We start from the raw sequence: 13,056 nt of genomic DNA, 5'->3' as shown, positions 1-13,056 counted from the left end.
GTGCCCGGGGTGCCCTCTAATCGATACTCACCTTTCAACAGCCACGCTCCCAGCCGGTCCATGGACTCCTGCACCCCTCCCAGCCAGTCCATAGACTCCGGCACCCCTCCAAAACCCCCAAATGGGTTTCGAGCCTTCATTCCACACCAACAACAAAACGACGTCCTTTTGGTAAATTTGACTAACCCACTAACTAACATTATACTGACCCCGGGGTCACTTGGGTGGGTTTCACTCCTCCCCCCACTCATTCATTTGGACCATGCATACCACATTCACTCCACTCACTCACTCAGGCCCGCTAACCCACACTCATTCATTGGACATTTTCCTTTTTCAAATCATTCCAACATTCACATTCCGCTAACTAAATTCCCCTAACGAACTCGTGCTCCCTCATCATCCCTTACACTAATGCAAGTTCCTTTTAATCAATGTAGCTAAGCTACGTCCCCACTACACATTCCATGTCTGTCCATGTCTCCCAAAATCCATTTCCCATTTCTAAATCTAAACTAAATTTCCACTAACTAGTCCACGGGCCCCATGGAGGACGGTTCATGCCCCCATGAGGCCGGTCTATCTAATGCTCAACCCTTCCCATTAATTAATGCTCCTATCCCCAAACAACGGGCTGTGTACTTAGAGTGAGGCTTTTATTTGCACCGCCATGGTTGTGGTCGACGGCTCACTCGCTCGTCCCTATGAGCGATAATAACATTCCCTCCGATGGCCGATAATTGAGGCCTTGTCGTCACCCCGCCAATTATAACAAGCGCTCGCTTTCGCGGGATTCCCTACGTGGAACAACATGGGCTGTTCGCCCGGAGCTCGTGCCACGAAGTCTGGGCTGATGACGTCACTCGCGCACCAAACCTGCGCGGTTTCCCGTGCAGGTTAGCACGAGCGCATCATCCCGGGAACCCGCTCCGCGCATTCTGCGAACAGAACACGCGGCATGCAGCACATGGAGCTTCGCACACGCGCCCACATGGGAACCCGCGTGTTCCAAATTCACCCAACACTCGCCTATCTGTTAACCATCCGCATGACGGTCTCTTTCGAAACGCGGGACGTTCCCACACCGGAATCCCTCCACGAAGACGCGAGTGCCGTTCGCAAGATGACGAAGGGGCCTCGTACGCGGCGTCTCGCGGGACCGGCGCGTTTACCAAAATAACTCTATATGGCGCAAAAGGCTCGCCACACCCATCTCCCATCTGGATCGGTCTGTCCATTTCCACGCACGCCATGTTACTCACGTACGCCGTGACACTCACACTATACCTACCTTCTGGCACACATTTCGACACACTCGTACCACTCATACACTCCACCACACACTCCGGGACAATAACATCGGGGATTCGCGCTACCACAAGCAATCCCAGGGTTTCCATACCCCGCGAACTCCGCGTGCACGCGTTCACAGCACTCATCCGCTCAACCTCTCCCGGCCTGATCGGACTCACCTCATCGCGATCTGCCTCGAGAGAGCGTATTTTCTCCCTCTGTCCCTTAAGGAGGCTATCCTGCTGCTCACACCGGGTCACGAAACATTCCCCATGCTCAACCCCATTGTCCCCTCTTAGCTCTACCTGTGTGTGCTCGTCTTTAGTTTCATGTAATTTCTCCTCTACTTCTATCTCCCGTGTCTCTGTTGTTTCCTCCTTTGTCTTATATTTCTTTTAATTCCTGCGTTTCCATCACTGTTAATTTCTCCGTCGTCCCTTTTGTCTCTGTTAATTTCTCCGTCTCCGTCACCTCTTTTAATTTTTCCGTCGTCCCCTCGTGTCTCACCCTACACGTTTCGGTCTCCCCATCAATTGGCGTGGGGTCGCTCGTCCCCTTGACCTTACCCTCCTCCATCACAGGCCGGACACATTCCACACTGCCCCTCGTTGGTTCGGTTGCTCGGCAACGTGGTGCCGCCATAATGCCTTTTATGCCTATCCTCATTGCCTCTTGCCCCGACTGGAGATTCAACCCCACACACTGCATCTCACCCCGCTGTGTTTGCATATCGCCCCTCATGTCATCCATTTTGCGCTCCAAATCCCCTTTCAATTCTTGCATATTTGCATCCGCACTTTGTGCATTCGTTCTCATTTCGCTTTCCATCCTTTGCATGTCACTCCTCTGTGCTGTATTCGCATCCATTATCTGTTTCAACATCTCCATCATCTGGCTCATATCCAATGGCGGAGCCAATCCAGCAAGGATCAGGGGGGAATGTGACGGAGTGGAGGGGGGGTGTCATACGCCGCTCCTGCGCCCATTACGGACTCTGAGTTTGGTTGCAGGGAAAGTTCCTGCGTGGGGGTGGTGTCCTGGACATTGAATTCATCTACATTACTACCACTACCCACCTGTTTCAGCCCGTCTTGGTTAGACATGTTGCGTGTTGGAAATAAAATTTAAAATGCTCGTAATTTGGGGGAATGGGGGGGGGGGGTTTGCTCCCTTTACCCCTGGTCTGACCTGTAAATTTCTCTCCGGAGCCGGAGGGGTTCAAAACCCGCCCCTGACACCAATTTATTGCAGGCCAGGCGTTGGCGACGAGCACGACCACTAGGGGGAGCAGTAGGGTCGACTCTACCGAACACCCGGAATCTATATCGTACCTTTCGGAAAACTCCGAGGGTACGGGTCCCTTACCGGACCGTGAATCGTCAATAATTCCACCACGTGGTACAGGGTTATTTGCCAAACTTTAAAATACCTAGATCCACGTGGCGAGCTACCAAGTATTCACACCCTTAACGGCACTCGTACGGGACGAGCCGTATGCGCGCTCGACCCGTGCATGACCCGAGCGGATGGTCACCAAGCTTCCGTCGGTCCCAAATGCACACCACTACGGCAACAACGGCCTTCTTTAATTCTACCAACATGCACCACGTTAAACCAATAAAAGAAATACAAAAACGAGCTGATACATTTAACAAATAGGGTATTTATTAACAGTAGGTGGGGAAGGAGGGAAGCACGTAAGGGCAGAGTTATCACGACTAATGAGAGACGCAAGGCAAATAATGTACAGCGAAGGCACTTAACGATTTACTACTTAAAGACGGGCCCACCGACAGACACACACACATACACAGATACCCAGAAGGACATGGACCTGTCCAACTCGTATGGTTTGGCTGACATGAGCGAACCAGGCCAGCGTCGAGATGCGGTCCGAAGAACCAGGCGCCAGCGACAGGATGAGCAGAGCCCAGAACACGCGCTCGAGGAAACGGCCTGAAGAACCAGGCACCAGCGAGAGTGATCAAAATCCAGAGCTCCGCTCAGCGCTCGTCCCGACAACCAAAACTCTCCTCTTTTTCCAGCAGATCCGCCGCACTTATCCTCACCTCTCATTTCCTTTCTTTCTCTCCCGCGCCGTCCGTTCAGGCGTGGCCCTCTCTCATTAGCTGCCTGACAGCAATCTTGCTCGCACCCCTCCGATTGGCTGAGAGGGGTGCCATGCCTGTATTTGGAGCGAAATCCAAGATGCCAATGCCCCAAAGAAACCCCGGCTGGCATATTGGACTCCGCCCACGTATGTGCCGACATGCACGTAGGCCATGGTGTCGGTGAGGAAGCGAGGTGAAGGTGAGGGTGATGCTGCTGTTGTTGTAGTTATAGTTGATTTAAAATAAAAGAAAACCCTGACGATCAAAATAACTCCGCAGCGCATGAACATTTAATTACCCATTAAACAAGGGAAAGGGAGCTATCTATCCACATTTACTTATCGAAATAACTGAGCTATAGGACCTGTATGTTGAGTGCTCATGGCTTCCAGATTCGTAACTATATATATACATACATATATATATATATATATATATATATATATATATATATATATATATATATATATATATATATATATATATATATATATATATATATATATATATATATGTGTGTGTGTACATATTCACCTCGATCTGTTCAGCCACTTCGTTGAAGAAGAGTTTTTAAGGTTTTGTTTTTTTTTAACAATATGGCTACCGAATCATGTGACCGATGATGTCAACAATTTTATTTTTGTGGACCATTTTATCCCGAGATGACCCTCAAATTTTCATACTGATCAGATGTAGCATTCTACATATGCAATTATGACATCGTAAAAAAATCACTCATTCCCCATAAGGAGTATTTGCCATGTGCCAATTTTCAATTTTTTTTCCTTGGTGCAGTTTCAGAGATAGAGGTCCAAAGTTTTTCCGTTTTCCAACATCGCTGCCACACCACGTGACATATGATGTCATAATTATCATGAAAACATTCCACATGAGTAGTTGCACCGATGTTGAAAATTTCATCTCAATCCGACAAGCGGTTGCGGAGAAAAACACTAAAGTTCTGTGCGGGCAAACAAACAAACAGACAAACAAATGGACCCAAACACAATACCCTCTCTTTCGGCGAGGGTAATAAAGGTGAATGAGAAGTGATCAAGTGATAAGAGTAGTGAACATTTGCCGAGCACTTGGAGGAATCCACCTAACCAATGATTTGTGCAAATGCTGATAACATCAAAGCGAGTGCTCAGTTTCACATTAACTGCAACGTGATTAACTGTATATATGCAATCTGACCCTGCACCTTCCTTCCTTCTAACTCTACACCCGAGGTCGGCAACCTGCGGCCCGCAGGCCAAATGCGGCCCACGAGCTCCTCCCGTGCGGCCCGCGCGCCTTGTCCGGATTTCCATTAAGTGCGGCCCGCGAAACATTTTTCTGAACCGACGGCAACTTTAACATATGTGGACATATGATTCTTCCACATATATCACAGTCTCTGTATGTCACAATAAATTATTTTCGCTTCTAGTCCACTTAACTTGGTCTTAAATTTTTTTTCGTTGTCGTTTCAGATGGCTGAAGGTACCCTCACTATGAAGAAGAGGAAGCTGTTAGACGAGAACCGCTCCTTCAAAAAGGAATGGGAAGCGTTCTTCTTCATCGAGCGCAAGGGAAAGGCTTTGTGTATCATCTGCCATGAGACCGTCGCCGTCATGAAGGTGTGCAACGTGAAGTGTCACTTCACTTCAGTGCACCCCAAGCAAGCTGTGTTGCCTGACGACAAGAAGAAGGCAGACTTCGGGCATCTGAGTGCCCAGCTGGAGAAGCAGAGTGCTATCATGAAGAGGAGCGTCTCTTCGACGCAAGCGGCTGCTCAGAGCAACACTCAGGCCAGCTGCCATGTTGCACACCTTGTGGCCACCAACCTCAAACCGTTTAGCGAAGGTGAATTCCTCAAGAAGAGCATGATGGCCGTGGTTGAGGACGTGTGTCCTGACAAGTCGAGAGAGTTTGCAGCCATCAGCATGTGTGCCAGGAGCTTGACCCGCCGCATAGAGGAGATGGCCGCCGATGTCCGGGACACCCTGAAGGACACGTATCAGTCCACTCGCTTCTTCTCCATCGCCTTGGACGAGTCGACTGACATCAAGGACATGGCTCAGCTTGCCATCTTCTTCCGCGGTGGCAGGGACGACTTCGTCATCTTTGAGGAGTTCATCCGACTCATCCCACTCAGCGGTATCACCACTGGCGCCGACGTGTGCAAGGCAGTCACAGACTGGCTGAAGGAGGCAGACGTTGACCTCTCTCGCATGTGCGGCATCACGACCGACGGAGTGCCCGCCATGGTCGGGGACAAGAAAGGCTTTGTGGCGCTTCTTGTGAAGTACCTGCGCAGCCTTGGACACCAGCAGGATGTGAAGCGCTTTCACTGTCTGGCGCACCAGGAAGCTGTGTGCGCCAAGTCTGTGACCATTAAGGAGGTCATGACTGTCGTCATCAGGGCGGTGAACTTTGTTTGCGCCCATGCTTTCAACCACAGATAGTTCCGCAATCTCCTGGCTGATGCTGAGGCAGAGTTCGGCGACCTGATCTGCTTCTGCGAGGTCCGTTGGCTCAGCCGAGGAAAGATGTTGGAGAGAGTCTTCAGCCTGAGGGATGAGCTGGCGTCTTTCCTGCAGGAGAAGGGCAATCCTGTCCTTCAGTTCGAGGATCCCGCATGGATGTGTGACCTCGGGTTCCTGGTGGACATTACGAGACGTCTAAACGAGCTGAACATCCATCTGCAGGGTAAAGATGTCTTGGTACCTGACCTCCTCGCCTTCGTGAAGGCATTCGAATGCAAACTTCGCCTGTGGGAGCATCAGCTCAACCAGAACAAATTCACTCACTTCGCCCAATTGGCTGAGCTGCGCCCGACCCCCGCTGCCTGCCGTCGCTACGCCACTGCCCTGTCTGAGCCATGAGGCGAGTTCGAGAGACGCTTCAAAGATGTGCGCGCCTGTGAGAAAGAGTTCAAGCTATTCTCCGCTCCCTTTGATGTGGATTCTGTGGATGTGGCTGACGACCTTCAGCTGGAGCTCATTGAGCTCCAGTGCTCAGAGAGCCACCGCGCAAAGTTTGCTCTTTGTCGCCAATGAAGTTCTGGCACTCGCTCTCAGCCTCCCGTGCTTTCCCGGCTCTTGTTAGGGAGGCCCTGCGCTTAGCTTCATTGTTCAGGTCCACATACTCTTGCGAGCAGCTGTTCAGTCGCATGAAGCTGACGAAGAACAAGACGAGAGCACAGCTTACAGACGCTCATCTTCAAGACGTCTTCCTCCTGGCCTCCTCCTCCATCAAGCCGGACATTGACTCTCTGTCTGCATCAAAGAATCACCAGCCTTCACATTAATTGTTTCACATTGTGATAACTGCAAGTCTTAAGGTTCAATTTACAATTATTATGATTGATTTTAGGTGTTTGTTATTTTTTCGGGTTGGGAGGGGGGTGCGGCCCGCGAAGTGGCCCAAACGTGGCCCGCGGCCTGGTTTAGGTTGCCGACGCCTGCTCTACACCATCAAAGTGCGCAACAACATTTAACATCAGTTGGTGAAGTTTCATAATATTTTATTTAAATGCACAAGTGACTGTGCCTCTCTGCCTCTCTGCCTCTCACATTGTTTCTTTTGGGAAAATTACTTTTGTTACCTCCACCACCAAAAGTAAAGGAGGTTAGGTTTTCACCACTTTCTCTTTTGTTTGTGTACAGGATATCTCAAAAGGTTGTGGACGGATCCAGATGAAATTTTGTGGACAAGTTTGGTGTGTGTGAAAAGGAAGACTTGATTAGGTTTTGATGAAGATCCGGATGTGGATCTGACGACAAGAATTTTTTAAGTGATTCTTTACCATTGAGAGATCGGGCTGAAAACTATACATATACATATATATATATATATATATATATATATATATATATATATATATATATATATATATATATATATATATATATATATAGCATGATATCTCAAAAAGTTATGGACGGATTCGGATGAAACTTGTTGGACAGGTTCGGTGCGTCACAAGGACGAATTGATTTGATTTTACTGAAGATCCGAATCAAGGTCTGGATATGACAATTATTTAATTTCCTAAGTGATTCTTCACCATTGAGAGATAGAGCCAAAAACAAAATAGTACTGTCTCGCATGATATTTCAAAAATGTATTGGGCCCGATATGTTCTTGTGGATCAGGCATTGCGTGGCAGAGGTATGCGCTCTACCGAGTGCCCATCTAGTTTGACATGTTTTCAGCTGACATCGTAAATGCTCAGAACACAACTATCACGTTAAACGAGGAATTACCCTATATGACACTCAAATTGGGAAGATTTAAACAAACAGTGGGAAACACAACCTGCCACCCATGGTGCCACCCTAACATAGTGGCTAGTACTAGAACTACGTAGGAGGTGAGAATTGAAATGTTTGTTTGTTTGTTTGTTTTTTTACATTGTTTCACATCAATCTCAATTATAGTTTTAGCTTGAAAAATTGGTGGTTTTCAGGTAAAACCGGATTTTAGGATCCCAGATTTGTGGTTGGTTACCTGTATAAGCTTTGCTCAACCTTTTCATTGTGTTGATAATTAAAATAATGTTCGAAGTTGGCCTATATTGTACTGTGATGGTGTGAATGAACAAGCAAGCCAAGTTAATATTGTGGTTAATAAATTTGTTAATTTAAGTTCAACAATTTTATGTTAATTCTCTTTTTCTTTTTTTTATTAAATTGTTTACTCATATGCATATATCGGCATTATATCAGTCATCGCTCTCTGCTCTCTGAATATCGGAATTGACATAGGCCCTTGAAAAGCCCACATCGGGTGACCTCGAATTTGCACCATTAGCATTTCTTAGATGATTGCCAACAGTGTCACGTGCTGGAGAACAGCAATGTGTAATTAAGTTTCTGGTGAATGAAGAATCGTCATCAAAAGTATCGGATTGCCTTCACCCACTCTCGGTTTGCTGAACTTCCACAATGTGAACAGTTCATAGTATTCATCAGTTTAAATGATAAACGAGTTGAGATATCAGGTGATATTTGTAAATCATCTCAGGCTTGAAACAAATTTCTCCATCGATTACATGAAAGAAAACAAGGTACGAGACAATTTACAGGCAAAATTCACCACATGTGACTTTGGCAAATTTACCAAAAAAATTACAAGACAAAAGGGACAAAAAGAAAGAAGCTCGTATGACAAAACTGACAAATAAACTTACAAGCTGGGAATTCAAGTTGTGCCTTTAGAGCATGGAACGAGTGCGATACGAAATTAACCTTGTGAATCAATCACACTTGTAGTCTTTCACATTCTTGCCAACTGGTTTTAATGCAATTCCAGCTCCAATTGTAGCTTCCAACTGTTCCGTGAGCCTCAACTTTGTATAAAAAAAAAATTCAAAAGGTTTGGTGCCATTATCAGATTTGCTGACAGTGATAAACTACGACGGCACTGGTGGAGCTTTTTTTTTAGCTCCACCGGGCTGAACAGTTCAGGTTTTGTACCTCACCGACAGGCCGGATCTGGATCTGGACCTGAACCAAAATCGTATTGGCTTGTTCTTGTCACCTACCCAACTCATCCACCTAGTTTTGTCATGACTTGTCTACAACTCTTTGAAATATTGTGCTGTACAATTGTTTTTGGCCCCGTCTCTCAATGGTGATGATTCACTTACAGAATTTAAAAAAAAATTATCGTATCCGGATAAAGATCTTCACCAAAATCGAATCGATGCATCCTTGGCACACACCCAACCTGACCACAAAGTTTCGTCCGAATTCATCCACAACTTTTTGAGATATCCTGCTCACAGACAAACAAACAGACAGACAGACAGACAGACAGAGACAAAGACAGATAGGGGTGAAAACATAACCTCCATCCACCTTTGGTGGTGTAGGTTACAACAAGGGACTTATGACCAAGGCATACATGTGACAAATAACTTATTTCCTCTCACACTAGAGTTGCATGCCACACATGGACAGCACACCTTTAATGCCCCCCCTCCCCACACCCCTTTTAACCCACCACAGTTCAATGAAGTTTCCTTTCATTCAAAAGCAAAGAAACCACAGAAAACCAGCTTTCTGATAAATTCACCAAGCCACGGAGATACGGAAATGAATTTACAGTGGTCTCAGTCAGAGCTGCTCAACCCACCTCCGACATGGGTGTTCCCCAGAAATCATTTCGAAAGAGGTTGCCGAGTGGCGTTGTGGGGCGAAGATCTTTATTATCTTGTATGGCTGAGATGTCATCAAAGACAAAGCCACAAAAGAAGCTGTTAAAGTAGCAAATGGAGACCAGTGCGCCAAGACACAATGCCTCCTTGCAGCTCACAACTCCCATGACGCGCTGCAATATCAAGACAAAGAACAGATGAGACCAACAGTGCAACACCATCATAACATTTATAAAGGGCACCACCTGTGCTCTCACTGTACATATCAGACCATGGTTCATCCAGCAGTGTCAAGAAATGGTTATCCACATGTGAAATATTGATATCAAATATCAACTCAACAACTTTAAAGATAACTGTTACAAATTACAAATGTCTATGATGTCAAACAACGCATCTCATGAAGTGTCAAAATAAGTTAAACTTTTCCAATATTAAGCCGTCTTGTCGTGGGATGGCTTTCTTTTGTACTCGGGTCCGACCAAGCCAACGTTGAGGCACTGCACCCGTGTGACGTCATTCTTCGGAAAGGACATTAAACCAGCAGTCCGATCCTCATCTTACCCTTCCTTGTGAACACGTTAAAGATCAAACAGTGTCTTTCTCAAACAACTTCGACTTTCAGACAATATCATCCGAATTAGAAAGTTTATTTAAGTTCAAGGGAATGGTATTTATCACCTTTGCCTCATATTTACCTGCCTGCATGATGTACAACCACATTAGTGACCCTGTAAACCGATAACAGGACAGACCTCTTACAAACCCTACTACAAACCCTACTACAAACCATACTACAAACCCTACTACAAACCCTACTACAAACCCTACTACAAACCCTACTACAAACCCTACTACAAACCCTACTACAAACCCTACTACAAACCCTACTACAGACCCTACTACAGACCCTACTACAGACCCTACTACAGACTCTCTTACAGACCCTACTACAGACCCTACTACAAACCCTACTATAAACCCTACTACAAACCCTACTACAAACCCTACTACAAACCCTACTACAAACCCTACTACAAACCCTACTACAGACCCTACTACAAACCCTACTACAGACTCTCTTACAGACCCTACTACAGACCCTACTACAAACCCTCTTACAAACCCGACTCAAGTTAATCACAGAACTGCGAGACACTGTTCCGATATCAGTCTGGCATTGTCCAGGATTGGGGGCCGACCTGAGATTTCAACCCGCGGAGACTGCTTGGAATGCGAGAACGAAGTTCGCACCACGAACAGTGAGAGCGAGAAACAGGGTGAACTGGGATTGGGGAAGGTCGGCTCCAGGACGGAGGCTCAGCCTTCCCGACCGCCGTCTAACAAGGCCGCGATCGTCCTGCAGCGTTAGGCCGCAGGAGCATGACGAGAAGCAAGAGGACTTTTACAAGTTAAAATCGCTCCAGGGGCAGGAAGGAGGGGAAACATTTCTGACTAACAACATTTGTAGCCGCCCTCAGAGCAGCTTCCTATTATAAAAAGTAAGGGCAAAACCTCTGCACTCACTCAGTTCAACCAGGGGACCCGCTGGTCCGTGTGGATCAGCTTGACGCACGGAATGTGGGAATGAACCGACAAACTTGTGAAAGGACCATTACATGCGGAGTTGATTTCCAGCAATTAACATCGAAATCGGGTGAATACTCTTTGAGAAGGCAAAAGTAACAATCCTGGAATCGTCATGACCTTCAACCTTTGAATTGACCTTACTTAATACGTCATTTTTTGATGAGATTTGCATCAGGAGGCCTTGGTCCTCAGAAGTTCTACTGAGTTTGGTGAAAATAGGACTGTTCGTTTTAGCATCACGGGTGATGAAGGTTGTAGTCCGGTTTCATTGAAACCGTGTGTGTAGTTTCAAAGAAGAAAACTTTCCTAGATTTTGGGGGGTCAACATGGACCCACTTTGACCCCCTTCGACCCAGATTATCAACCTGCGCTCGCGAAGCGAAAAGCGGGGTTCAGCGATTGGTAGTGTGCGCACGTCGTGTCTTCATTTTCCTCTTTACTACACTTTACCACATGTGTTACATGACCATGTGATATAACGGTCACTCTTTTGAGGTCAACATAGGCCAAAGGTCAACATGGGCCGATTTTCTAAAATCCTGAATTTTCATCCGATTGACTAGAAATTTGAATAGGATTTGCACATAAAGTCACTGAATTCAACCACCAACTATTTTTGAGGTCAAATAGGTCAACATGGGCCAAATTTCTCCAATTGTCAATTTTCATCCAATTGACTTGAAATATGAAGAGAATTCGCATCGCAGGTCACTTAATTTAACAACCAATTATTTTAGATGTCAACATCGGCCAAAAGGTCAACAAAGACAAAAAGTTCAACATAGGCTAAATGTGTAAAATTGTCAATTTTCATCCGATTGACTAGAAATTTGAATAGGATTTGCACATAAAGTCATTGAATTCAACCACCAACTATTTTTGAGGTCGACATAGATCAAATTTCTCCAATTGTCAATTTTCATCCAATTGACTTGAAATATGAAGAGAATTCACATCGCAGGTCACTTAATTCAACAACCAATTATTTTAGAGGTCAACATCGGCCAAAAGGTCAACAAAGACAAAAAGTTCAACAAAGGCTAAATGTATAAAATTGTCAATTTTCATCTGACAGACTTGAAATATGAACAAGATTTTCATTAAAATGACCATTATGTCATGTGGTCTGGCAGCCATGTTGGATCTAAGGGGAAAATCTTCATAGGAGAAACTGCTTAAATGATCAATGCAAAATTTAACTCATTGATCAACTACACGTGTGAAATATGGTTTGATAATGATGATGTCATCGGTCATGTGGTCTGGCAGCCATATTGGATCATAGAAGAAAAAAAAAACCTAAAAACAGTTTTGCTTCGCACCAAGTCCTTCTCAAGAATGCGCAGGGTATTTACTCCAGGAATACCATCTAGTGTTTTTAAGTGATTCTTCACCATTGAGAGATAGGGTCAAAAACGACATATTGAAACAGGATATCTCAAAAAGTTGTGGATGAATTCGGAGAAAACTTGGAGGACATGTTGAGTGTATGACAAGGAAGAATTGATAAGATTTTGGTGAATATCCAGATGCGGATCCAGATCCAGCCTATCGGTGGGATATAAAACAAACTGTTCAGCCTGGCAGAGGTATGCGCTCTACTGAGTGCCGCTCTACTTCTGCAAGTAATAACTCACATGGGCGCCACTGTTACTTGCGCAGTTAAATATGGAAATTTCGGGAATTGTGCAAGTTATTGTTTCACCAATCAGTGGGGCTATCCTACTTTTTTATTGATAGAATTTATGTAAATTCGTTTTGAGGGCGCCATGTCATCAAATTACTCACCAATCAGAGAACTGACAACCATAATAAATGATTGCTGAGCGTCGTCATTGTCGTCGTCATCATGGCACTGCAGAAGAAGCAACTTGGCTACAATCCTGGTAGGGTCGCCACTGACTCAGCAAGTCA

At 45.7% G+C, this 13,056-nt stretch overlaps 1 protein-coding gene across 2 annotated transcripts in view; it reads right to left on the bottom strand.

Annotated features, from left to right (window-relative positions):
* The window catches only part of TMTC3 (transmembrane O-mannosyltransferase targeting cadherins 3), a 293,500-nt gene extending 282,399 nt beyond the window's left edge, over nucleotides 1-11,101 (bottom strand). The window contains exons 1-2 of one of the 2 annotated variants that reach the window (XM_085890215.1): nucleotides 11,080-11,101; nucleotides 9,531-9,725 (exon numbers count right to left, since the gene is read on the bottom strand). In XM_085890215.1, the coding sequence (XP_085746341.1) occupies nucleotides 9,531-9,719 (189 nt within the window). In that variant the 5' untranslated portion in view covers nucleotides 9,720-9,725; nucleotides 11,080-11,101. Of the gene's footprint in view, nucleotides 1-9,530; nucleotides 9,726-10,754; nucleotides 10,890-11,079 lie in introns of those variants that run through there. The other variant, XM_085890224.1, reaches the window with a different exon arrangement.
* Between the last annotated feature and the right edge of the window lie 1,955 nt (nucleotides 11,102-13,056).

Source organism: Eptatretus burgeri, chromosome 1 (assembly GCF_056783735.1).
Source record: "Eptatretus burgeri isolate ZD-2024b chromosome 1, Ebu_testis_v1, whole genome shotgun sequence".
NCBI lineage: Eukaryota > Metazoa > Chordata > Myxini > Myxiniformes > Myxinidae > Eptatretus > Eptatretus burgeri.
The sequence above is the reverse complement of the archived record's forward strand: the minus strand, read 5'-3'. Positions and strand labels throughout refer to the sequence as shown.